Raw genomic sequence first — 27,781 nt, 5'->3', positions numbered from 1 at the left:
CATGCCAGAGGCTGGGCTATGATGCTCGCCAGCTCCTTGAGTACCCTGGGGTGTAGATTGTCAGGGCCAGCTGACTTGAAGGTATCCAGCTTCTTAAGGTGTTCCTTCACAAGGTCAGCATTAACGGAGGACAGGGGATCTCCCTCACCTGGACCTCATGCAAGTGGCCTATTGTGCTCTTACACAGTAGGTGCATCTACACAAGATGCTTTTGCTAGTAGTGATGCACACAGGTGCTAGAAAAATAGCACATTAAGCTAATGCACATTAGCACAGATGTAGATGCTGGCCAGAAGCAAATTGTTCCCAGTCAGCCCACAAAGCAAGGGGCCACACTCCTGGCTGGCTAAGCCCTGGGCTCCAAGGGGAGAGGGGGAGCTGTCCCTGCCTCTAGGGGCAGCTCCTAGCCCCACAGAGCTTGGGGTTAGCTGCAGCTGGTGTTCCCAGGAGAAATATGCGCAGGTCCAAGCCACCAGTTGGAGAGGCAGGACCATGACACCCATACTGTGTCCATCCTTTCTTCCTCTAGGAGCTGCGATTTCCCTTGGGAGCTGTGATTGCAGTGGCAGTGGGGCCCAGAGCTTCCCTGCAGACCAGCACCTACCCTCTGGCTGCAGGGCATGCACCACAGGGACCACAATCCGCACTTCAGTGCAAGGGAACTCCTGGGACACAATGGGCTTCATCTCTCCACAAAAGGTAAGAAACTCTTTTCTTACAGATTGGCTGATCTCCTATGTCGGACTTTAAACTAAGTACACCGGGGGACGGAGAGGCAGGAGATGGAGTACAGCTCCTGCTCAGTCAGGCTGGCTTTGCAGCTTCCCCACCCCAAAACAGTGGAGAAAGCAGCAGGGGCATTCAGGGGAAGGGAGAAGGAAAAGGGCGTGCCTTTGAGCAGGAAGGGAAAGGAAGAAGGATTTTCATCTGCTCTAGGGACTTTAAGAAGGCCCCAGAGGCTCCCATAGCATAATCTGCTCAGTCTGGTGGGGACAGAGAAAGCTGGAAGCAGAGGATGCAGCCCCCTACAATGTGGGTTGCTGCTCCTGCACCCCCTTCTGGAAAATCTTGCATCTGCCCCTGGGTAACTCAGTGTGCCAACCCTGTAGCTCCAGAAACTGGTGCAAGAAGCAAGGGGGAGTTCCCACTTCTTTACAGAAAATCATAGGGGTTAGGGTTACAAGCCAACAGGCCAAAGAGGGTGAACAGGTAAAACATAAAGAAACATTAACCCGGTGGTAACATACACTCAGCATCTTAATTCCCACCCCCCCACCCCCCACATATCTCCAGAGGTGCCCCCAAACATGACTTTAGTCCCTAGAGCACTCAAACAGCAGCCTGCAGCTGTCCCCAAGTCTGAGTTAATAGATTTTCTCACCTATCACACATACCCCGTTTACAGGAAGTCAGAAAGAAGGGAAAAAAAGATTTTTCCACAATTATGGCTGCATAGAGCAGGAATATACCCTTCAGCTCAATCACCCTCCCTTTCCCGCTCAAGAAAGCTATAGTTTTAACACTATCACAGCTAAATCGTTGGCAGCTGTTGGTCTCTCAACTAAAGGCTGAAACTGTAGCTGCTGTTGACGACTGGACTTCATAGGCAGATTTAAGACTTTGAAAAGAGCTAAAAAGACTCTTCTGGGCTCTTCAGGAGAAAGACAAGGAATAGCTAAAAGTAAAATTGCCAAGAAAAGGCTAGTTTGATTAGTGGAACATCAAGACCATTAAAAAGAAGAATGGGTCATTAACGCCTGTAGAATGAGTAGAATTTAGCAGAAAATCGGGTAGATTATAATAATCCATGAAGTCACTTGACTTTTTCAGTGCCCTCTGAACAGAAGTGCCACTGGTACTGGTGGGCAGTTTGTTGTAAACTCTGGGTGGGGAAGAAATCAAAGTAGTGTATAACTGCAACCCCATCCCAGATTTGCCCGTGCAAGACTTTGCACCTCCTTCCATGTAGCTGCTCGAGGGAAGAGAAGGAAAAAAAAGCAGCAGCTGTCTTACAGTGTCTCCATGTTTCTATTCTTGGTGAAAAAAATCAGCTTTCCCACTTAAGACATGCACCCCCAATTTTGGAAGGCTATTTTTTGGGAAAAACATGAGTGTGGTATGCAAGCAACTATGGTATTTCTAAAAATTTTCCTTGATAACAAATAATAATTTTTGCTCTTACAGTTACTAACGTATATTGATACGTAGCTAAAAACTGTTTTTGCTAATACAGTAAAGCCCAGATACTTCACAGGGCTTAGTTTCTAACCTCTCCTACAAAGATGAGGGTTTGCAAAGTACGCAGGGATACGCGGCACCAGAGCAAACAACTGCATGGAACCACTGAGGTGCTTCAGCTGTCTTCCAAGGCTTTAACTTAAAGGAGCAGAGCTTCTCCAGTTACCCGCACAGGATTGCTGATAAGATCCAGCTGAGTTAAGACATAGTGCCCTTAGAAATAAAAATGGCAGCACATGGGTGAGTGTCTTGTACTCAGTTCTACAACCATTGTAAATAAATCAGGTTGCAAATCACCCCGATACAAATTATCTTCCACTGTAGCTAGAATTAGTTATTAAAGTAATAAATGAGGAATGTTATGTCAGCATTAACTCAATCCATGTTTCTAATTCTTTAAAACAGGCAACTACATTTTCTAACTCCATGAAGTGTGGCAGAACCTGTACATTCAGTGTAAAATCTTTTTCATTCTGTTGTCAGTCTGGCAGTGTAGTAGGTGGCATCCACCTTCTAGGAAACTGGAGAACTCTGTTTATGAGACATGATTTAAACAGGGGCAGCATTGGTTTCTGCACACTTCTCCTATCTCAAAATTTCTCATAGTTTCATTACTATGCTCAGCTGATATTTAGCCAAAAGCAGATGGCTGGTATCAGTTTGGATTGGGATACACTCCTGCTACGGTTGGATCACAAGAGCAGACATCAGATTTGGTAACCTACCAGGGCAACCACCAACCTGTAATATGTTTAGAGGAGGCACAGCCATCTGGAGGCTTAGGCAGAACTGCAGAATCATAGAAGTAGGTCTAGAAGGAACCTCTAGTCCAAACCCCTACTTGAGGCAGGATCATCCCTATCCAAGCCATCCCATACAAGTCCTTGTCTAACTTATTCCTAAAACTACCCAATCAACTCTGTTGTACAAGGCATATTGCCCCAAGACACACAAAGCACCCTAACCTGCCACAGGTAAAGCAGGTGGACATCAGTGGTCAGTGTGCTGCTGCTGTTAAAATGCACTTGAGAGAACCAAGGAAAGGCCAGTGAACAGGGACTGCAAACAGGGGGGCAGTCTGCAGGCAGCTGCTGGAGGCAAGAGCAGGGAGGAAGGAGGAGAGAAGCCAGGCCAGGCACTAGATCCTGCCCAGGAAAGGTAAGTGATCCAGCTGCCTGTACCTTTGGTTTAACTGACTGTTTGTTTGTTTGGGGAGGACTGTGCTCTGAGAAGCTGGGATGAGTACTGACTGCTGAGTGAGTGCTGATTGCTGTGGGATTGCTGACTGCTGTGTGATTGCTGCCTGGCGTGAGTCAGCCCAGGCCCAGAAGGTTATAAAAGGAGACTCCCCAGGTGACTAGGGAGCCAGTGAACATGGACTGCCAATAGAGGAGCAGTTCACAGGCCAGTTCATGGGCAGGAGTACATGGGAGCTTCTTACAGAGACTTCAGGTAAGTGAATGAGGATGGCGCTACTATGGGGGTGGTGACATGGAGCGCAGCCAGGGCCCCTGCCCTGCTGCTGCCTCGGGCCCGGAGCTGCTGTGAGGCCTCCACCCATACAGGCCTCTTGTATTGGTCGGCAGTGCCCTGGACCCCTATCTGCGGTTGTTGCCTGGTGGTACCTCTGAGGCCTGGAGGTAGCATGGGAGCTGGGGGTTCCCTTGCCTGTCCCACATGTGGGACAGGCACATGTCCCTGGATTGAGGCCCTGGAGGGGCAGGTGAGGGAACTCCAGCCAGAGGTGAGCGGGCTGCTGGGGCTCAGGGCTGAAGAGGATGAGATTGATGGATACTTTCATTTTCTGCAGTACCAGACACCTGGAGCAGAGAGATCACAGGAGAGTCCCAGGACAGCTGAATGGAGGATTGTCACTTCCAGAGCTAGACAGCGTGCTGTTGTGACTGCTTCCCCACTGCAACTGGGGAACAGCCAAGAAGCCCTGGCAGCACTGGAGGATGATGCAGCAGAGGAAGCCGCAGGGGAAGACACGTCTGAAACGAACACCAGGCAGGTTGAGCAACAACTGAGTGGCCAGAGGAAGAAACGCCAGGTCATCATGGTGGGTGATTCCCTCCTGAGAAGCACAGAGGGGCCTATCTGTTGACCAGATCCCATGGCACAAGAGGTTTGCTGCCTACCCGAAGCCAGGATCCAGGACATCACGGCGAGGATTCCCAATCTCATCCAGCCCTCTGATTGCTATTCCATGGTCCTCATCCATGTGGGCACAAATGATGTGGCCAGGAGTAGTCCAGACTGCGTCATGAGTGACTACAGGGCTCTGGAGGCCAGGCTTAGGAAGTCAGGGGCACATGTGGTCTTCTCATCCATCCTTCCAGTCAGCAGTCACTGTCAGCATCAGGGAAGTCAACCTGCGGCTCCAGAGTTGGTGTCATCATGCAGGGTTTGGCTGCTACAAGCACGATCCACACTTTCATGAGAGGGGCATCATGGGATGATATGGTCTTCATTGCTCTTTTAAAGATAAGAGTCTTTTCTCTTATAGGTTGGCTGATCTCCTCCAAAGGGCTTTAAACTAGGTTCATCAAGGGATGGGGAAGTAGACGATAAGGAGAACCTAGGATCAGCGAACCACAAGCAATGCACTAGATTAGTCTAGCTAAGCACTAAGGGGCCCGACAGACATCAGAAAAAGGGGTACCAAGGGCACCCATCAGGGGGCTTAAATGTCTTTACACTAATGCTAGGGGCATGGTGAACAAGCAAGAGAAACTTGCACTCCTGCTTGCAAGCAACAACTTTGACCTGGTTGGATTAACTGAAACCTGGTGGGACTCTAATCACAACTGGGCAGTAGGCATTGAGGGTTACAGGTTGTACAAACAGGATAGAGCAGGGAAAAATGGGGGGAGGTGTTTCTCTCTATGTTAAGGAACAATATACATCCTCTATAATCAAGATGGAATCAGAAGAGGGTCAAACCAAGGTACTGTGGGTCAGGATACAATGGGGGTAGGGGGAAAGGGACTTGGTAGTGGAGGTCTACTATAAACAGCTACACTGGGAGGATGAGCTAGACCTAGAATTCTCCAGACAGCTCTCAGAGGCCGTACAGTTGAGAGATATGGTTGTCATGGATGACCTAAGTACCCTGACATCTGCTGGGAGGAGCAGTCAGCCAAATCTAAACGCTCACGTAGGTTAACCTGCATATCGGACCTCCACCTAACACAGGAGGTATACGATCACACTAGGGGAAATGCCTTGCTGGACTTGGTGTTAGCTACAGGGGATGACTTGGTGGGGAATCTGCAGATACAAGGTAACCCAGGGGATAGTGACCATCAATTGACTGAATTCACAATCCAGCGAAGGGTGGGTAAACTAACCAGCAGGGCTGAAGTGCTAGACTTCAGAAAGGCTAACTTCAGTGTGCTCAGGAGATTAGTTAGTGAGGCATTAAAGCTCAAGAGCATTGGCAAAATGGGAGTCCAGGAAGGGTGATCATTCCTTAAGGGAGTGATCCTATGGGTGCAGGAGACAATCCCATTGTGCATAAAAGGGGGCAAATGGGCCAAGAAGCCCTCTTGGCTGAACAGGGAATCCAGAAAAGCCTAAGGGAAAAGAAAAAGGTATACAGACTGTGGAAACAGGGAGTAGCTAGCAAGGAGGAGTATACCTCCCTGGCTCACACTTGCAGGGAATCAGGAAGGCCAAAGCAGGATTAGAACTTAGGCTGGTGACAAAAATTAAGGACAACAAAAAGTCCTTCTTCAGGTATATAGGGATCAAAAGGAAGGTGCAGGACAGCATGGGACCCCTACAAGACAAAGTAGGGCAATTGGTGACAGAAAGGGGGGACAAAGCTAAGCTCTTCAATGAGTTCTTTTCATCTGTATTCCTAGACACAGACCAAGACAAATCTCCCAATTAGATCATAGATAGACACAGGAGGGACACCAGCCCACCAAGTTAGCACAGACTTAGTGAAAGGGCACTTGTGGGGGCTGGATGTGTTCAAATCAGCGGGCCCAGATGAACTTCATCCAAGGCTGCTGAAGGAATTGACCAGTGTCATAGCACAGCCACTGGCACAGCTGTTCGAGCACTCATGGTGCTCTGGTCAGGTCCTAGAGAACTGGAAAAGGGTCAGTGTGGTCCCTATTTTCAAGAAGGGGAGGAGGGACGAACCAGGAAACTATAGGCCAGTTGTTCTCACCTCTATCTTTGGGAAAACTCTGGAAAAAATCATTAAGGATCACATTTGTGAGAGCCCAGCAGGGGAAATAATGCCAAAAGGAAAACAGCATGGATGCACTGCAGGTAGATCCTGCCCAACTAACCTTGTTCCTTTTTATGACCAGGTCACAAAACGCTTAGATGCAGGAGTCAAGGTAGATGTCATCTACCTGAACTTTAAGAAGGCCTTTGATACAGTATTGCATTCTGTTCTCACAAATAAACTGACAGGCTGTGATGTAGATGATTACATGGTCAGGTGGGTGGCAAATTGGCTTAGGGGTCTCACCCAGAGAGTGGTGGTGATTGGGTTGATATCGACCTGGAAAGATGTGAGCAGTGGAGTCCCGCAAGGCTCAGTTCTTGGACTGATGCTATTCAATGTCTTCATCAGTGACTTGGACGAGGGAGTAGAGAGCACCCTGTCCAAGTTCGCAGATGATACCAAATTATGAGGCAAAATTAACACAGTAGAGGATAGGGAACATATCCAGGCAGATTGGGACAGGTTGGGAAAATGGGCAGAAGGAAATAGGATGCAGCTCAACAAATACAAGTGCAAAGTGCTGCACCTGGGCAAAAAGAATCACCAACACATTTATAGGCTGAGGGATGACCTTCTCAGCAGCACAGCAGTGGAACGGGATCTTGGGAGTTATAGCTGACTCCAAGATGAACATGAGTTGTCAATGTGACAAAGTGATCAACAAGGCTAACTACACTTTATCATGCATTAGCAGACGCATGACGAACAGGTCCAGGGAGGTGATGTTCCCCTCTATGCAGCACTGGTCAGGCTGCAGTTGGAGTACCGCGTCCAGTTTTGGAGGCTGCACTTCAAGAGGGATGCAGAGAATCTTGAGAGGGTCCAGAGGAGGGCCACTCATATGGTCAGAGGCCTGCAGGCAAGGCCCTATGAGGAGAGACTGAGGGACCTCACAAGAGAAGGCTGAGAAGTGATCTTCTGGCTGCCTATAAATTCATCAGGGGAGGGCAGCAGGGAATAGGAGATGCTCTATTTACTAGGGCACCCCCTGGAGTATCTAGGAACAATGGCCACGAACTGACGGAGAGCAGATTTAGGTTGGACATTAGAAATAACTTCTTCGCAGTAAGGGTTGCCAGAATCTGGAATGGGCTGGAGTGGTGCTCTCCCCTACTTTGGGGGTCTTCAAGAGGAGACTGGATAAGCATCTACTTGGGGCTATCTGACCCCACCACTCTTTCCTGCCCAGGGAAGGGGATCGGACTTGATGACCTACTGAGGTCCCTTCTGACCCTAACATCTGTGAATCTATGAAAAGGGCCATGCTGCCCCTCTCCTTGCTACAGGAAATCAACCTCCCTGCAGTCCATGCCAATCTGACCATGGGGTAAAATTCCTGATCCCAAATGTGGTGATCAGTCTGATCCAGAGCAGAGGGACAAGACCCTCTAGCCAGGGACCTCCAGGTTTTAGTCCCAGCACGAGCACTGGCATACCTCAGTCTAAATCCAATACTTTCAAAAAAGGCAAAAAAATCCCTGACACTCGTAGCAACAGTAGGGGGGAAAAACTTCCCTCCTGGCCCTATGGGGCAAGCAGCAAAGCCAAGAAGTATGGGAAAATCAAAGACCCTCCATCCTGCTGTACAACCTGGGGACAGCAAAGCTAACTCCACGCATCATATTGTCTTACTGGCTCCCCTTTCTATATCCTCCCCATAAATTTATCAGCTCTTTACTCTTCTTTCAAAGCTAAGCCAGTTGTGGATCTCTGCATCATTCTCCTGCATCTGAGCATAGTCTTCTCTAATATCCACCTACTCTATGCTTCAGAGCTCTTATTATCTGCCAGAGATCCATGGGAGGTGAAGAGAGTCCTGGGGTTCTAACCACTGCTGTTTACAAGGCAAAGCTACTTGTACGTCATCCCTGACCAAAGCTTATGTAGAAAGAAAGTTGCTCAGAATTTACCCGACTTTTCATGTGATAATGGATAAGTTAACTTACTTCCCTCTCTGTAACACGAAGGAACTTTTCTGCATATGGAGTTTTGCAAAGTGTCGATTCAGCTGTATGTAGCTTTTTGAATATTAGTGTGACAGGTGCGTTGTCTCAAGGTTGACCACTACAATGACCTGCGCACCTATCTGGGCAACTTCCCACCCCCATCTCACCTGCCACATCTTTGATGTAATGAGTAAGTTGGTTCTAGGTGAGAGACTGCCCCTTTAATGCCCTAATGCCTAGGGCACACTACATGACTCTGATCTTCCCTTATCATGTCCCATGCCTCACAGATGTTATACTGTTATCAACTCCAGGCGCCACCTCAATGCCAAGCCCTCCAGCTCCTGTCTCTCTGTACCATTCAGGGGCCAGGTCTTCTGGTGTCTAGCTTTCTGGATCTCTCTCCCTGATAACTGGCTCTGCCCCTTTCTCTGTCACCTGGCTCTCTGCACCTCTCCGGCATACAGCTCAACATGCCCCTCATTAGGCTCTGCCCAGATCATGTGCCCCTTTCTCCGAGCACTTAGCCTTAGGTACCTTAGACTCCTGGAGCCCCACTGTTCTTGCAGGAAGCACCTAGTCTCAGGTAGCTCATTGGTGAAGAAGCTCTTTTCCTTGGCAGTTGCTAGAGAGAGAGAGCCCCTACTAGCTCCAGCTCTGGGTTTATATCCCCAGAGCCCTGCTGCCTCCCAAGTAAGGGCTTAATGCAAAGCACTGAGCTTGAATGTGTGTCATAGAGGGGTGGCACTAGTACTCTTCTGGCACATGCAGTTCCTCTTACACAACTTCAGAGATGGCATACATGGATGGTAGGTTTTAATACAGACAAGCCTCATGCAGTTCAGCATATTTGTAGCTGTTACTTACACATTGAAGAGATTGTATTTGCTATAGCTCTCTGGTGGTCTGGGAACCAGAGGGCTGCCAGCTTAGTTGGAGAAAAAATGATGAGTGGCTGTGCCAGCGCACAGAGGGACTGTCCCGCAAACAGGAAGAAACTGCCTATGATTCCATTTCTCGGGTAATTCATGATACTGAAAGCCCGGATAACACAGCCAATCATGTTCAGCCAGGCACTGAGGATTATCTGCAACAAAGGGAGAAGGAGAGGAGTCACATAGTGAACTAGCTGTGGACTAGGAGGCTGAATTAAACTCTAAAATGGTGCATAACTCTAGGCCTCCCAACCTGTAGCTATTCTGTCTACAGAAAAAAGGCATTTATGCATCCTTACTAGGCTGTGTGGATACCACTGAGTCATTTGCTGATTCCAACTCACAGTGGGTGCATCTACACAAGATGCTTTGCTCGAGATTAGAGCTAATTACTGCACAGTAGACATCACCATTTACACATGCATTACTATGCATTACACATGTTTACTGTGCAGTAATTTGCTTTAATGGCAAGTAAATTTGCTACCTGTAAATACAAGAAGCGAATTTACTCTCAATTAGATACTGCACAGTAGCGCATATGTAGATGCCTGACCAGGAACAAACATGCTTCCTGTAAGCCAGGCAGCAGGGGGAGGGAGATGGCTCCCTGCCCGTGGGAGCTGCCTGCTGCCAGGGTAGACTCCACCACCAGAGCCTGGGCAGGTACTATGTCCCCCTGCCCCAGCAGCAGGGACCTCACAGCTCCTGATTCATAACTGGGAAGGAGGGTCTGGGACATCCTTATCCTTATAAGAATCTCCCAGTTTGGGTGCCCTGACCACAGAAAAGGATCTCCCAGCCCCAGCCCCATGATCACAGACAGGAGGCTAGGAGTTCCCTGGTGTCAAGGCAAAGGGACATTGTCCCTGACCAGGCTCCAGTGGCAGAGCCTGCCCAGGCAGCTCCTGGAGGGAGGGAGCAATGTCCCAGTCCCTGCCAAGAGATAGCTGTCAGCCCCTAGGTTAGCACATACACAGGAGCCTGGTGCAGGTCCTCAGGGAACAGAAGCAATCTGCTGCTAGGAGCAGCAAATCTGTTACTGCATCCCTGCACATGTAAATTGTGCCCAGAGTTTACTCTAGAGTACTTTAGAGTAAATTGCTCCCAGATTATTTGCACATGTGAATGCATCTACATGTGATACTTTACTCCAGTTTTCTGCTGAGTAAGCAGTTTACTTTACTGTAGTTTTCTGCACATCTACATATACACATGCTTACCATGCAGTAAACTGTGCTATTCATGAGTAAATTTGCTACCTGCAAATGCAAGTAGCAAATTTATTTGCGAGTAGTTACTGTGCAGTAGCGCATGTGTAGATACCAACCAGGAGCAAATTTGCTCCCAGTCAGCCCTGCCACTAGAGGGCCAGCCCCAGACTAATCCCAGGGCCGTGGGGCTGGGAGCCTACCCTGCCTCAAGGCTGGGATGGCTCTATGGCAGCCCCAGTCCCAGGCCCTTAAAAGCCTACAAGCAGTCTGAGCCCTGGGGCACATGTGCAGGAAGCCTGGGGTGACTGCTGGCCATTGCTCTCCCTACACAGGCCACAGGCCAGCTCTACCAGCCTGCCTGCACCCTGGCACTGCTCTATGGCACCATAGTGCCGCGCAGCTGTCAGGGCTGTGCCACCCAGCCCTACAGGGTGCTCTAGGCTCCTGCAAGGCTTGCCAGCACCCAGGCCCAGCTGCAGCCAATTCATGGACACTGGGGCCAGTTCCAGCTGGCTGCAGCCAACCACCAGCAGCCTGCCCAGACCCTGCACGTGCTGTGGGACATTGTCTTGCTGAACAGCTGCTAGTCTCATGCTGTGCCCCTGCGTGGAGGCCTGAAGAACCAGTGCAGGAGCCATGATGGCCTCATCGCCAACACCATATGCCATCCCCCGGATTCCCAACTGGTCACAGGAGGAAACTGGAGACCTTGTTGTGCTGTGGGGTGAGGCAGAGGTAAATTTATGTGGGGCAGGCACTCTACTGCAGGGGAGTATATGAGGGGCTGAAAGTTAGTTTTAGATAAATTGAATGTTGAATATTCTGTGTCCACTCTGGCTGGAAAATGCTTTTGCAGTCCTTTAGTGCCATAGGTGCATGACAGCCTGACAGCTCCATGACTTCAGTCCCAGCCACAAGGTGCAGCTGGCCATGTCACCACCAGCTGTCAGCAGCACCAGCTCCTCCCTGGGGCCCTATCCAGGCAGCTGCAAGCTGTGCCCCTCTTATTTACAAGTCCGCCAAGAACTGCACATGGTCACTGCCAGCTGGACTGATGTAAGCCACCAGGCACGCCATACCCACCCATGTGGTAAGCCCTGCACTGGGCGGAAGGGGTGCTTCTGGCCCTGGCTCCTGTCCCTGGGCCTGGCCCTTGCCACAGCCTCACTTACCAGCCTGGCCATGCTCCTCTGGCCCATGGATTCCTTCCCCCACAGCACACAGGGAAGCAGGAGACAGTGCAAAACATTATTGAGCAGCCTGTATCCCCATAGATAGGTGGGTACAGGTTTCTCACATGCCAAGGACTGTGTTGATGCTGGTGGTGATGTCCTCCTTGCCTGCAGGGGGCGGGGACATAGATCACAGTCACAAATATCCCTCCAGATGGCGGTGGAGGTTGTGGGGCAGTGCAGGCTTGCCTGCCACACTGTCAAAACTCAGGATCCTGTGCCAAGTGTGCATGTGTACCTGGGGCACCATGACCATAAGAAATGGCAGGGCGTAGTGGGTCAGGCACCCCTTGGTCCATGCAAACAGCAACTTGTGCTGCACCTAGGACTATACAGCAGGGGCACGCTCAGGGCACATAGTGGCCATTGGGGGAGGTGGGGACTGGCCCCAGGATGCCTCTCTGGGGATGCCCCTGCAGGAAGGGCAGGGGTGTGGGCAGCTCCTCATCCCAGTCATCCAGAAGCTCCATGCCTCCTCAGCCCAGGTGCCGTGGGCTTGGTGGCAGCACAGGAGACAGGCTAACCTGCAGGAGAAGAAGGGGGTAGAGTGGGTCTAGAGCCTTGGCAGCAGCTGCCAGAAGCCTGGCATGTCCTGGCCTAGGAATGGGGTGGGGGAAGCAGGCTGCCTGCAGCCAGCACCCAGTGGCCCACTAGACCTTGGACAGCAAGTGGGGCTAGGGGGCTCGGCCAGCAGTCACCCGGGCCCCAGGTCTGTCCATCCAACTTATCACGGTCCGTGGGCACCTGTGCATGCATGACCCCTGATCTGAGGCCAGACAAGGCACAGCCTCCTGGTACAGAGCATCTAATTTCAGATATGTTGCCAATTTTCATAAACAGCTTCTTTCTCATCGCTGTGCAGGTCCAGCAGCTGCACATGGGGGAGAGGCAGCAGCTGGCAGTCAGGATGCACTGTCAGGGTCACCACCACCCATGGATGGGGCCCTCCGATGCTGCAGTTCCATAGGAAGAAGACCCAGGACTGGACCTTCTTTCTGGACTGGCTGGCAGCAGAGGATGTCACCTGCCAGGACAGGTGGTGGATGGGGGCTTTCATTTGCCAGGATGTGCAGGACTGGAGTGAGGAAGTGCGGGACTGATGCAAGGAAGTGTGGGACCAGGTAAACCAGGAATACAGGGTGCAGCTCCTGGCCTTGGAGGAGCAGCACGTGGAAATCCTGGAGCAGCAGGCTGTGCTCGTGGCCAGGGCAGTGGAAGCCATGGAGAATGACTGCAGGGTGCTGGACATCGTCATTGTCCTGGCAGTCACCTGCATGCCACCCAATGCCCTGCCTCTGGAAGTAGTCCTGGCTGGCCTCTGACAGCTACGTGCCACCCAGCAGCAGTCCCCCACGTGGGCCTGGGCAAAGGTCCAGCACTGCCTCCACTAGCCAGAAGCTCCTGTCCTGGCCCCCACCCTGGGTCCCTCACCATTAGCCCTCTTGCCTGGTCCCAGCCCCATCACTTGCCCCGATTCCATGCAGGCGTAGAGCAGCAGCTGCCTGCAACAGGGCCAGGACCACATGCCCACGCTGCTGGCCCTACCCATTGGCTGCCGCAGGGGGAGCCATGCATACCAGGGGAGAAGTGGCTGCCATGGCCTCTGAGCAAGCCCCCCCACCCCACCCCTGCTGGGCTTGCCATGGCACACATACCTGCAGGGGAAAGGCCAGAGGCTGGGTTGCTGGCCACCTGTCCCTGGGTTCCACCCACAGCCCCTCGATCCCAGGAGGGCACACACACAACCACAGCATTCCCCAGTGTGAAATAGTTCAAATGGGGAACAGGGTGTTTTGTTGGTGGTGGGTAAGGTGGGTGGTAGAGGGGCTCTGGTGCTGGGGAGGGAGGGGAGAAGGGCTCCACCATGACCAGGCAGTCTAGAATAAGAGTCCTGTTCAGGGTCTTCCACTGGTGGAGATGGCACATCGGGAGGGCCCTGGCTGTGGGTGTTGGTGACCCTGAGGCCACATCCCAGCTGCCAAGCGCAGCCTGTCCCCTACATGCAGCTGCAGACCTTGCAGAACCATGAAAAAGAAGCTATTTGTGTGAGCTTGCAATATTTCAGAGATAAGATGCTCTGTACCGGGGGCCGTGCAGTGCCCAGCCTCAGATCGAGGGTCAGGTGTGTACGGCTGCCTGTTGACCATGGTAAGTCAGGCAGCCACTGGTCAAGCCCCCATCCCCACTCACTCCCCTGGGGCCAGCAGCTTGCTAGGTGCTGCCCGCAGGCAGCCTACTTCCTCCACCCTGTTTCCAGGGCGAGACAGGCCAAGCTCCTGGCAGCACCTGCTGCTGCGTCTCCAGCCCCCACTGCTCCCCCTCCTCCTGCAGGCCAACTGCTCCCAGGCTTGGGAGATGCAGGGCTCCTGGACTGGGATGAAGAGCTGCCAATGCTCCCACCTTCCCAGCAGGAAGCTTCTCCAGGGAGGAACCCTGGGGCCAGCCCCACCCTGCGCCACTACTACATCCCAAGCATGCCCATGCTGCATGTGCCTCAGGCAGCATTGGGAGCTGTTTGCCTGGAACAAAGAGGTGCCTGACCCACTATGTCCTACTGCTGCTCAAGGCCAGATAACCTGGGTGCACCTGCACACCTAGCATGGGACCCTGAGCTTCAACATCGGGGGAAGCAAGCCCAGGCTGCCACACAACCTCTGCTGTGGCTGTGCTACATGGCCCTCCCCCTCACAGCCAGGGAGCACATCGCTACTGGCATTGGCGCATTCCTCAGCATGGGGGAGACCCATACCCGCCTAGCTGCAGGGGCACAGGCTGCTTCATAGATTTTTGCACTGTCTCCTACCTTCCTATGTGCTGTGGGGGGAAAACCTGGGGCATGGGGAATGTGGCCAAGACAGGTGGGGAGGGGAGCACAGGCAGGGGCTGGGGGCAGGGAGAGCCCTTCCCCCAGTTTAGGACTTACCATGTAGCTGTGGCTGATGGCTTCTCATGGTCATGTCTGTCAGTGACTGCATGCAGATCCAGGCAGTGTCCCTGGATGGCTGGGTACAGTGGGCAGGTGACCAGCCAGGAGGCCCTCTGGGGAGAAGTTGGTGCTGCCATCATGGGTCCCGTACTGGCTCTCTGCGGCTCTGCATGGCTGACTGTGCTGCTGGGCCTAGGCAGCTGCATGAAGCACCCAACACAGGGGCCTGGCAAAGGACTGACAGCTGCACAGCAGAGGCAATGCCCTGCAGCACCTGCAGGCTGCTGGGGGTGAGCTGCAGGCAGGTGGAGCTGGCCCTAGCAGCCAGAAGCTGCCTGCAGCTGGGCCTGGGTGCTAGGCAGTGGCACCAGGGTGCACGCAGGCTGGGACAGGTGGCCTGCAGCCTGCCTAGGGGCACACAGGGGCCTGGAGTGCCCTCAGGCACCCTGCTGGTATGCCCCGGGGTCCAGAATGCCTGTGGGCTTTTAGGCCTGAGGCAGGGTCTGCTGTAGAGGCAGCCCAGGCCTAGGGCAGGAGAGGCTCCCAGTCCAAAGCTCTGGGGCTAGCTTGAGGCCGGTCCCCTAGTGACAGGGCTGACTTGGACCAAATTTGCTCCTGGGTTGCGTCTACATGTGTGTTACTGAGCAGTAACTAATCATGAGTAAATCTGATACCTGCATTTGCAGGTATCAAATTTATTTGCCATTAGGGGTTTTTACTGCATAGTAAACTATGCTACCGCACAGTGAAGGATCTCATATAGACGCACCCAGAGAGTCCAAACATATTTTCTGTCATGTCTCAGAAACATTACAAGGCATTTCTTAGCCTGAAAATGCATAACTGTCCATCTCCTAGGAAGTACAAAGTTCATCATTTTACTAAATGGAGGATAGCCAACTTACTTCCCCGGCAGCCAGCATACAAGGCCAGGTATCCCGGGGGCTTAAATGAAGGGTTAGTATGAGAATAGGGGCATGTCTTCCTCAGAATAATTCAGCCTGCATGGGTGGCCAGACAGGCCAAACCCAGCAGTCAGTGAACCTTGGCTGCTGAGGCTGTTTTACCATGTTTACCTGTGGAATTTTATTCTGTCTATCTAGGTGGCTCCTTGTGGTGCTGGCATTCAGTTTGCAGCTTCCCACATGAGAGATGGGTTCAGAGCTTACCCTGGAACAGGTTTGGCTTGCTTACTGTGTGTGAGATGAAAGGTCACTACAAATGTCTTGCTGCTTCTTTAGCCCCTGGCCCTGCCCCCTTGGCCTGAATCATGAATCCTTCAAGCTTCTCTTCTACCCTCACCGACTTCAGTCCTTTGAGTTGATCTAGTGCTGGTGAATTGTCCTTGCCTGCTTACTGTATCTGCGGCAAACAGAACAAGGAGTTAGCTCCCTGAGGTCAGGTGTACACTGGTTCCATGCTGTTCTTGAGAATGCTGCTGAAAACCAAGTCTACCAACCTTCTGCCACTCCAAATACATTCTCAAGCACACCAGAGATGAGAGATCTCTATAGAAGAGCAAGGGACATCCCAGAGCATCCTCATCTGTCTCTGTTCCAGGTTTGGAGTACATAGAGTGCTGGGGCTTCTTTTCCAGCAACAACCTCAAGAGCAACACAGAACTAATGTAGGCATGTCCTCCTTTTTCTTATGAGCCCCAACAACATGGTACCAGAAGACAAGTGAGGTGGGATTTGGGGTCAGCAGCTGGGCATGTCCTATTATCCTAAACCCTTTGATAGCTTCAAGCAGTGTGAAGAGGTCTTGGAAGCTTTTTTCCTCTCTGAAACACTCAGTTTGCATTTATTTTAATCTTTTATTTCATGACAGGACTTTCATCTGTGTGGCAGGGAATGAGTGGCAGGGAGTGGGGAATGAGGGATAGAACCCTGAAACACAGCTCTGTAAACAAGCCTGCATGGGAACTAACAAGCAGGAGGGAGGAAACAGTCATGGGGCTACTGATAATGAGCCACTGACACCTGGGTAGAGTAATTAGTAGCCTGCCCTGGACTGCTTAAACAGATACCAAAAGGGAAAAAAGTGGGAGAACAGAGAGGATGGCTACCAGGTTAGGAGATTCCCTTCTGCTGAAACTGTAGTGGGAAGAGGCTTACGGTTTACTCCAATGGATGGAGGCACAGGAGAATCACAGCCTTAAAGAGACAGACACTAAAGTCAAAGGAGAAGACTTAAAGAGACAGGACATCATAATTATCACAGGAAAGGGACCATATTTTCTTTTGTTCTGAGAGCTGGAGTGGGAGAAGAGACTAGAAAGGGAGTGATGAGGAGGTCGCCACAAGAGCCCAGGCAGGCTCAGATACAGAGTGACAGAGCACGCAGGAGAGAGTGACAGAGCACACAGGAGTATAGAGTAAAAGGGCCTGAGAAGGCCCAGTGGGCAACTGAACCAGGGCATCCAGAGAGGTGCAGGACACAAGGTCCTGCCAAGAGAAGCGAGAGCACAGGAGACAGCAGAACAGAGAAGCCGGACTAGGTTGTTTGGACTGGGGATGAGTGAACTACGAAAGAGAAAATGGAGTACCATATTAACACCTTCATGAGCCGTAAGCAGCGTCTCTTCTCAAATTAACATCTACTAAGAACTAAATCATGTGGCGGACACTAGATTAGAAGTGAACTTTGTTCAAGACAAGCTTCAGGGCAGAAAGAACAAGTGGGGTGGCACCTGTCCTGTGACAAGAGAAAGAGCTTTGACATCTAGTAGCCCACCAAACTACTGGTGGGCTGGATACAATGGTTCCACAGGCCATATCTGGCCTGCGGGCCATATGTTTGGCATCCCTAAACTATGGCATGTAATTTCATGAATTTTGAAGGCTAAACTAAGTGAACTCAAACAGATCTGCAGCTTGGCCATTTTGCATGCTATGATTTTAGACAGCTGTGTGACCTATTACCCACAAGAGAGAGGTAGCATTACTGGCCATGCAATAAATAAGACAAGTGCTCCAATAGCAAAAACTAAACTTGGGTATGACTGAAGGTTGTTACTTTGGAGCACAAACCATCTTTAAGATGCTTCATGACAACTTGACAAAGTTCCAAGATAACAAGGAAGATTTTCTAGACATTAAAATTAAGTCAAGCTTACAGATAAGAAGCATAGTAACAGAGTGGTTCAAGTCCTCCTCTAGACCCATGGCAAAGATCACATTCCATTGATACAACGGTAAATAGAGTATGTGGTCATTCAAGCTGGGGAGTCAAAGATGACCATATTGCTCTCATGTGCTGATGGCCAGGAAACTAATGTGTTATAACAATAGTACCCCAATGGTCCATTAGGCTTGGCTGGACATTTCTTCAGTGTCATTTTCTGAAGTGACCCTGAGCCCAAAGAAGGGAAAGAAGCTAACTCACCTTGTTGAACTTCATCTTTTCTCACTGCTGACATTTAATTTCCTTTTACAGCAGATTTTATTTATTACAAAAAGAGCTTTAAATCTCATGTAAAGTTTAACGAGAATGCCATTTAAAAGCACTGACAAAAAGTGACTTGGATTCCCACCCACAAAGTACATATTAATGCAAATGTCATCTTCACTTATTTTAAGCAGTCAATGCAGTCCCTTGATCAAACTTACAGTGCATTTGAGTCCAGCAGTATCAAGAAGCCATGTGGCCACCAGTCCAAATGGAATGGATATTAGAAGATACAGTACGGATAGCCAGTTAATGGTATCCAAAGATACGTTGAAATAGACTGCTGCTTGATCAGCCACTGGAGCAAACGTCAGCCACAACTGCAGGAGAAAAAACATGAAAGCTATTGTCAGGACTCCTGAACAACACTGGCATTTGTAGACAGAAACCCACACCCCAACACCCAGAGGCCAGTCCTAGCCCAGTCTGGGCCCTCCCTTGAGGTCACCAATGGGAGCTACAGTCTGCTGACTAGAGTGCTATAAAACCCTCCCACTTTCTGTAGGGCCTTGTCTCAGTAATCCTGCTGCTGCTTTGGACCCTCATGCTTGACTCCAATTAACTTTTTTGTCTCAGATAGGCGTATAGCCTTGATCAACTGTTTTACTTTGACCAGGACCTTGTCTTGACCCTCGGTTTGATATTCTGAAACCCAGATTGATACTTGGCTTTGACCTTAGCAACTTACATTCTAGTAAACCATTGGCTCTGATCCTAGGGTGAACCACTAAGCCTGCCTGCCTTACAGCTATGAGCTAATGCTCTAACCATCAAGATGAACTTTCCCCTCCTTACCCACCATAAGCCCAAGTACTAGCATCTCTGTTGTACCTGCCTCTATTGTCACTGTGAATGGTATGTACAGTGACATACTATGGCAGATTACTAATGTTGTGTAGCCTGAATAGTCTTATGAATTTTGACTTGAAAACTGATTTTGTGTATTAAAAGGTACAACCATTAAAAAAAAGTTAAAATTCCAAAAAAGAGAAACATCATTTTTTTGCAGCACACTTCCATTGCCCTTGCAGCATATTGGTGTGTTGTGGCACACTCTTTGGTAATCACTGACCTAGATAAATTAAATCCTTCATATTAACCTTCAAGAAGCCTCATCTTACCATAGAATGATAGTATATTTGCCTAACATGATCTTCCTCTGTCAATGTAATGTTGTGCTTTGTCTAGTTTTCCATCTTTTTCAGTGCCTGCTCTAAAATCTTACTTTTAAGTCAAGTTAATAGGCCTGCCAAAGACTTGTTCGTCATTCATATCCTTTTTCCCCAAGTAGAATGAGGTAAGTTATGAGGCACTTTCAGGGTTATATTTTCAGTCATTCACTACATCTTGTATGGCCACTGCTCTGTTTCCACAAAGGGAAACATAAGCATACAACAGCAATTGTCCATCTATTTTTGCCAGTTCAATCTCTGAGATTATTTACCTCAACCTGCGATTTAGGCACATAGATAAGAAACCTACTTTTCAGGGTTGCTGAATACTTATAATGAGCTAAGGGAGTTGCTGATTTTCATTACCTTTTGAAAATCAGGACATTTTAACCTGATATAGTTCCCTATGAACTGTAACAATATCTCCACAGGCTTTGTATTTCAGAAGAAATGAGCTGAAATTGGCTCAATTCTGAGCAGGGATGTGGAATGAAACAAATTCACAATCTTGGCCAAAACCCCAAAGAGATTATAACCCCAAAGAAATTCTTTAAATTTATGACCTATTCCCAGTTCATCAGAAGACCTAAATTTTGTAGTGGTATTAGGTAATCTTCAAGTTTAGGTAATGAATTCTCTGGTAAATTAGATAAAAGAGGTATTTGAATGCACATACAATCTTCAGTGCGCTTTCTTCCTCCTTTTTATAGAGTCTTAAAGAGCAGTCCCCAGTCCCCTACTCCCTGCCTCCTCTTGCCCATACTTCTAACAAGGTACCACTTTGTGGAGATTTGGCCCAATTCTGAATTGAATCCGGGAACCCTTTAATCTCTCCAAATCGAATTAGAACCCTCCAAATAGATTTGGAGAGATTCGGACATAGACACAGCTTTAAATATTTTTTTCTACACACCTCTAGGTGGCAGGGGCTTGTGAGTGCTGTGATGGTGGGGCAGATGGAACGTCCCACAGAAGCGTGGGGTGCTCCCCAGCGCACTCAGCAGCAGACCCAGAAGTAGGCCAGAAGCACTTCCAGTCCACTTCTGGGTCCACTGGGGAGTGCACAGCCCCCCCCCCGCCTCAGTGACTGGTGTCTCCTGGGTCTGGGCAGACACCCAGGGTCTTCTCACAGCTGATTGCTGAGCCCTGGAGGTGCGGTGGGGCCCCCCCCCAGCATGCTCCCTGGAAGAGCTGGAAGTGGACCAGAAATACTTCCAGTCCACTTCCGGGTTTACCACCGAGCATATGGTGGGGCCCCCACGCTCCTGTGGGATGCTCTATGTGCTCCAGCATCACAGAAATCATGAGCCGCGCTTGCTACCTCAAGGTATTGAAAGATGTGTCTATGTCTGAATTGCTGATTCTCGGAATCAGCATCAAATCTTCAAATTTGGGTTTGGGTGTATTGAATCAGGGACAGTGATCCGAATCAACTAATTGAATCACTGTCCCTGATTCGGGCCAAATCTGAATCAAATAGGGCCCACCTCACATGCCCCTAATGAAAACCATCAGAAATTAAACAGAAGCACAATAAGGCGTGGCCTTTCCTTATTCTTCTAGCCTGCCTGTTTGCTGAATTACCACATGGAAAGGGAATACAATCTGCTAAGCCAAACACTGTACTTTATACAAATCATATAATGTGATGTGGAAAATTTGAGTTTCAAAAATATTATGAGCATAAATTTAGCACAAGTAGGGTTTAGTGGAACTCAGGTTGAATCCTAGCTGCCGATTTTACTGGGTTTCCCAGTGAGGAAGCTCCAATTCCAAACGTCTTGCCTAGGCACAGCCATGTGATTGATTCAAACAAAAGACCAAAAGATTGAGGTTCTGGCTTCACTGTATTTTGTTTGGTGGGGGTGAATCCTAGAACAAGGGTGGTTAAACTCTCTAAATCCTGCAGCTGGCAGAGGATATTACATGTGTCAGGAAAAGGATTCCTAACAAAATGTGTCTACTCACGCAAATTTTGGTCTTGTCAACCATTCTTTAAAGAATCTTATTTGCACAGTCTTATTAGCTATATAAGTTCAGACTGTTCTTGTCTAGTGATGATACTGTGATGTCACTGGGCACAATAAAAACCCACCATGTGTTTCTAGATCACAATACTTCTCAATTCCTCAAAAAGTCACTTGTGGTATTTTCCCTTCCTAGCATTTGAGGGTGTGGACAGTCCTTCCCCACCTGGATGCAGCCAGCAGCTGCCAGTGCCACACTCCTCCTGCAAGGCTGAGGGCTTTCCTCGCTGCCATAGTTCCTAGCAGAGGGTGCTTGGCCCACAGGTGGAAGCCTCAGGTGCAATACTGTGTGGCATCCGCAACATGCCCCCCAGACTGGGAAAGCTGCCATGGGTCCTTGCTGAGCAGCAGCTGCTGGAGCCCGGGAGGTGGGCAGGAGGGAGGGGGCACTATCTGGGGCTCCAGACGCCTGCAGGCTGGAAGTACCACCTGGGTATGGCATGGCTGTCCCAGCAACTGGGAGCTGCTGTTGGGGGGGCTCTGTGCAGTCTACCTCTGCAGCATCTGATGTCAGCCCTGCTACTGTGCTCACTCCTATTTAAACCCTTCCAGCTTGGCCTCTCAATATTCCAACCTCCTCATAAGCCATCTGGAGGTTGGATTTTTAGGAAACTGCACCACCAAACCTTTTACTTATTGCATTTTACTTATACTACATAGGTGATATTTTAATCATCTATTCTGAACACCTGGACTCTCTTATCGACTTCCACCACAAGTTTAAAAATGAATTGCCCCTTAAATTCTCTCTGCAATATTCCTATATTTCTACGTGAACTTCAACTTTCTAGATACCACAACCCCCATTCAGGATGGCACCCTACAACCTCTTTATACAAAAATCCCACAGACCACCATGCTTGCATACACAAAAACAACAATCATCCCAAGCACACCAAAAAAGCTGTAATCTACAACCAGGCCCTCACATACTATCACATCTACTCTTACAAGAGTTCTCAAGACAGCTACCTTGTCAGTCTGAAATCTGCCTTTACACAACAAGAACACTCCAGCAGAGAAACAGACTGTATCTTTGAAAGTACTACCCAAATACCCAACAGTAACCTGCTATAATACAAAAAAGACCCCAAACCCTGTGACTGCATACCTCTCATGGTCACATGCAATGCAACATTTGACCTGATGAGAAGAAACATCAAACAGTTACAGCTCAATAAAAATTTTCCCAGATCCCTCCTCCCAGCCGCACCCTCAGCTTCTGGCATTCAAACAACTCCTTAATCTTGCCCAATTTAACATCAAAAAACTCCCTGCTGTTCAATGCACACCAAATGGGATGCAGCCTTGCTTTAACAATAGATGCAAAACCTGTCAGAATATTTCTCCTGCTACAACAACAAGCAGCACTCCCCACAGTGAACCCAACAGCATCCATGATTTCTACGTATGGATATCCTAAAATGTGGCATCTGATCCAGTGCACCAAATGCCCCCATGGAAACTATGTGGGTGAAAGTAGAGTTAAAATATACACCTAAATGAATGATCACAAGAAAAAAAATTTAGGACAGAGGCACACAAACACTTTTGACTTTCTGATCTCACTATCCTTATGCTCAAGGGAAATTTACAAAACACTTTCAAAGCTGTGAAAGCTGAGTCTGGGGAAAAAAAACTCACAAGCTGGCTGGACACTAAGAATCAAAGGCTGAACAATGAACACTGAATGTGTGTAAGTCATGTGACATGTGACTACATGACTACATGCAGTAGTCATACAATATGTAGTCATACAATGATTGATTGTATGATCAAATCATACAATAATCAATATGATTTGATTGATTTCATACTACATCATACTACATACAATGATTGTATGATTTGATCATGTATGATTTGAAATATGACTTCAAATCATATTTCTTCAGGTGATAAAGACCATCTTCCCTTTTGAAAAGTCTTGATCTTCCACTAATCTCAATATCTTTTCTATTGTGTTTGTCTTCTATCTTTCTTTTCTTCTTCTGGGGTGTGCCAGTGCTCCTGCTGGGACTTAAAACCAGAGGTTCCTGGTCTTCTTGCTCTTGCCAGGGCACAGGTTGCCACCATGAGAAGCCCCACCAGTGTGGCCAGAGTCCCTGACTCTGGTCACAATGAAGGGGCTTCTGCCCATGTTGGTGTTGGAAGCCTCATCACTGTAGCCAGAGCCACAGATGTGGCTGAGATGGCGGAGTTTCTTCTCACACTACTGCTCAGGTTTAAATCTTTCCACAGCCATCCCCTCTGCCTTGCTCTCTATGCCTTCCAAGACCCAGTGTTTCTGGCCCAGCGAAGGTGAGGGGAACAGTGCCTGTGCCACTCCTCCCAATCCCAAAGGGAGCAGAGCAGCAGAGAAAGACTCCCCAGACCCGGTTCTGGGAAACATCCTCCTCCACTCCACTTTCAGTTTCTGGGACTGGAATAAAAGGAGCACTAGGGCAAAGCCCGCAGTCCCTTTCCCCAAGTCCAGCTATGCCCAGCTTGTTAAGGGGCTGGAGGCTGTGCTTCACTGCTCCTCCAGGAAGAGCCTCCCTGAGCCTGGTTCCCCACCAGCAGCTTCCCCCTGCCCCCACCCCATCGCACAGCTGAGTGGTGGGGTGGGGAGGAGGGTGGGAGAGAGCCAAGGAAAGCCAGCAGGAGACAATAGCACTCCATACACTCAGATCCTGGTGCCTGGAGTCAAGCAGAGGGGCAAATCCCTTCCTGCTTCTCACACTTTCCTTTGCAATCCTTATCCTATCCTTGGGACATTAGTCACAGTGGTAACTACAGTACACTATTGTTGGAATTAAAGTCTGTATGTAAATCTCTTTGCTGCTGTTTTTGAGAAGCATTTAGAGCACAAGCTTTAAAAAGTTAATAGGATTTTTAACTAAGTACCAGACTCAGTACTTCTACTTAAAGAGGAAGCCATTCTGACTTCAATCACAATCTCTGGTTCTGTAAGAAGCAACTTCTCTGATTCTAGTTTGTCCCTCCCTCTCTTGCTGGTTTAATGCTGTCATTGGCAATGATCCAACTGGCTACAAGTAGATATTTTTTTTAGCTAAAGACCTAGAACTGAATTCTGTTCAGTTACACAGGTACAATCACTGGCAACAGTGGCAACGCAACATGCATTGAGGGTAAATTTGGCCCCTAGTCTGCAAAGAAACAGTTGCTAATCCTAGGGTTCTGAATCTGAAGAGCTACAGTGCTAAATTAATTCCCTGAATATTGTCATCAGCAGAAAGTCTGCCATACAGGCTTACTGACCACCTCCTTCACCTGGAAATCCAGGGTTAGTCAATGCACTCCAAAAAATGAGTTAAGTTGGTCAGAGTGCAATAACTGGCAGGAGTGGAGGGGAAAGAGGGTGAGAAGGAAGAGTGGGGAGGAAGAGTCGGTGGGAGGAAAGTATGCAAAAAAGAAATTGTAGCTCATTTCATGTACCTACTGCTGACGGGCACTATGGACCCCTAATTGCAACTGAAAACTGCTCCCCCTGAGTGAAACCTGGAAACAGCAGGAACTATACTGCTACCTGCTGCCCCTTCTTTCAGACATGACAGACACATACAGTAACTGCTCCCAGAGATGAAGCAAATCTTTGATCTGACCATGACAGAGGCTGGAGTCAGAACTCTGAATACTTAGCATGCAATTATGCTGAATAATATCCGTTAGGACTGAAAGAACCCTTTGATTATGTGGCATTCCAATGCCAAGTTGTAAAGTAACCTATCAGCAAAAAACTTTACTGTTGGAACAGTAAGGCTTAGACTAGACTGCCTAGGGAAGCTGTGGAATCTCCATCATTTGGAAGTATTCAAGAAGAGGGTGGATAAGTATTGATTTAGGATCATCTGGGAAGTAGCTATGCTTATGCTATATTATAGGTATTTCCCATGCTTCTAGGCTTTGCTGGTTGCCACATGGGGCTGGGTGGGATTTTTTTCCCCCCTCCCATTATTACATATGTCAGAAGTGGGGTTGCCTTCCCCAGAAGCACTGAGTGCTGGCTGTAGCCAAGGCTGGCAATTTTGACAGGGGTATGACAACGCTTCTGCTGGGACTTAAACCCAAAAGGTTCCTTGATAGCAGAGTCAAACTAATTGCCATATTTGGGATTAGAAAGGAATTTTCCCCCATGACCAGACTGGTACAAACTGTGCTGGGGTTTGCCTTCTTCTGTATCAAGGGGCATGACCCTCTTCCTTGGACCTCTTGGGCACATCCAGATGTGCGTGAACATTTGGTTCCCCGAGGACAAGAAGCGGCGGCTCACCTTGTGCTGCCGCATCTTGTCCCTGGGGAATGCCCGTGCCACATGTGGTTTGGCATGCAGCAAGTTGTCCTGGGTAGCATAGGGGAGGCTGAGGCCAGCACTGTGCTGGACCCAGCAGCTTTACCTGGGGTCCTGGGAGCCTCCCAGAGCTGCAGCCATGGCAATCCTGCTGGGCAGAGCCTGGCCAGTAGCCGCAGTGCAACTGAGCAGCCTGGATCCACATTTTAGCAGCGTGTGCTTTCCAAGTGTGCACTGCTTTGAGTTTTTTTCCATGTTTTTTTTTAAACCCCTGGATATCCAGGGGTCAAAAAAAAAAGCATGGGAAAAAAAAAACGGAGCAGCACACACCTGGGCAGCATCCCCTTGCAGTGCAGAAAACTCGAGACTGTACAGTATGTAGTACTGCAAATGTGTTTGCAGTGTCACATATTGCACAACTACACTCATCTGAACATGCCCCTTGAGTGTATTTTAACAGCCTCTGCAGCAATAGCAGGTCACCATTGTCTCCCTGCTTTTCTTGTGGCAGGTTAGGGTGTTATGCTATACAGGGTCACCTGTATAGTTTTAGTAATAGGTTAGTCAAAGATTTGCTTGGGATAGTTTGCTTGGGATGATCCTGCCTTCAATAGGGGTGTTGGACCAGATGATCTTCAGAGGTCTCTTCCAGCCCTACTTCTCTATGATTCTTCATCACTCACAACTATACTAAACAATGTGGTAACTTCTTCCTTCTCTAGGCTTATGAGTCAGGCCTCATGATTAGATCTGGCCACACCTTGTACTGCTGAAAACTACTAAAGCCTCCTCCTACAATCTTCTGTCAGCAATACTGGTTCAAACTATACAGCACAATCACGTATAGAAGGAAGGGCTCTGAGAAGTGCTTTCTGCTGTGGGTTTGCTCTCAGTTTGCTTTCTGCTGAAATGTCTTTCCTCACTTCTTCACTGAGATAACTGAACAAAGTTCCTGTACTTTGAGTGTTGGGCAGAAGAGTTAAAAGGCAATGCCTTTAAATGAATTAGTACTGGATTTGCAGCTGGGTTCATTCCATTTTTTCTAGAACGGTTCTTAAAGGCAATTCTATCATGCAACCGTAATCACAACCGAGAAAGGCCATTCCATCACACAACTGAAACCACAATGACGCCGACTGAGAAGAGACTGGATGTTCAGTATGTTGGCACGTTCCAAGACATCAGTGTGGTCAAAAGTCACAAGATTCCAAGGCAAAGTGGCATGGGGAGAGTTGAGCAGCATGCACTTGCACCAACTCAGGCTCTGCTCCTGTATAAGCAAATACCCATGGCCAGTCCTGTTGGACTGCACCTGATCACAACCATTTGCAGGGGTGATGCTGTAAATGATGAGGATTTCTGAAAACTAATCAAGAGCGTTGTCTTAAATCATTGTGGAAACAAAACTAAAACTTATACCATGAACTTTCCAACTGTACGTCATAAACACTTATGGCCAGATTGCCCCATTCATGCCGAGGCCACTGGGTTTACAATGCATGGCACATTTCAGCATCTTTAAGCAGCAAGTGCCATTGACACAGAGGGTGTGTCTACACAAAATGCTTTACTGCGCTGTAGATTAGTCTACTACCTGTAAATAGGTAGTAGATACTGCACAGTAGGCACATTTACACATGCATTAATGCACTGTTGTTACTGCACATTAAGTTTAGTACCTGTAATAACAGGTACTAATTCAATGTGCAGTAACTGGCATTACTGCGCAGTAGCACTATTGCATGGCCTTTTAATTATACTAATGTGCAGTAGACTAATTCTACTGAGCATTAGCATGACTTTTGTCATGACACACTAGTGTGAAGTAGAATTAGTCTACTGCATGTTTAGCTTTTTGTGTAGATGTGCCCAGTAACACTTTTGTAGACACTGACCAGGAGTAAATTTGGGAGCTGGGAGCCAATCAGCGCCAGAATTGGGGCGTTCTCTGCCCTGTGTCCTAGCTCCTAGTGTGGAGCTGGCAGCTCTGTAGGGTGAGTGGGGGCTAGGAACCCAGCCCCTGCCTGTGCCCTGGAACAGCTCAGTGTGGCATGGAGCTAGCTGCTCCAGGGAGGGGGCAGGGACTGGGAATCTAGCCTTC

At 48.9% G+C, this 27,781-nt stretch overlaps 1 protein-coding gene across 1 annotated transcript in view; it reads right to left on the bottom strand.

Annotated features, from left to right (window-relative positions):
- The window catches only part of MFSD7 (major facilitator superfamily domain containing 7), a 53,509-nt gene that overhangs the window by 19,798 nt on the left and 5,930 nt on the right, over nucleotides 1-27,781 (bottom strand). The window contains exons 2-3 of the mRNA XM_019555215.1: nucleotides 18,352-18,510; nucleotides 9,301-9,520 (exon numbers count right to left, since the gene is read on the bottom strand). Coding sequence (XP_019410760.1) covers nucleotides 9,301-9,520; nucleotides 18,352-18,510 — 379 coding nt within the window. The remainder of the gene's footprint in view (nucleotides 1-9,300; nucleotides 9,521-18,351; nucleotides 18,511-27,781) is intronic.

The sequence above is a fragment of the Crocodylus porosus genome, unplaced genomic scaffold, assembly GCF_001723895.1.
Source record: "Crocodylus porosus isolate Cpor-Errol unplaced genomic scaffold, CroPor_comp1, whole genome shotgun sequence".
In the NCBI taxonomy this organism is placed as follows: domain Eukaryota; kingdom Metazoa; phylum Chordata; order Crocodylia; family Crocodylidae; genus Crocodylus; species Crocodylus porosus.
Note: the sequence above shows the minus strand (reverse complement) of the source record. Positions and strands in the feature narration are given on the sequence as shown.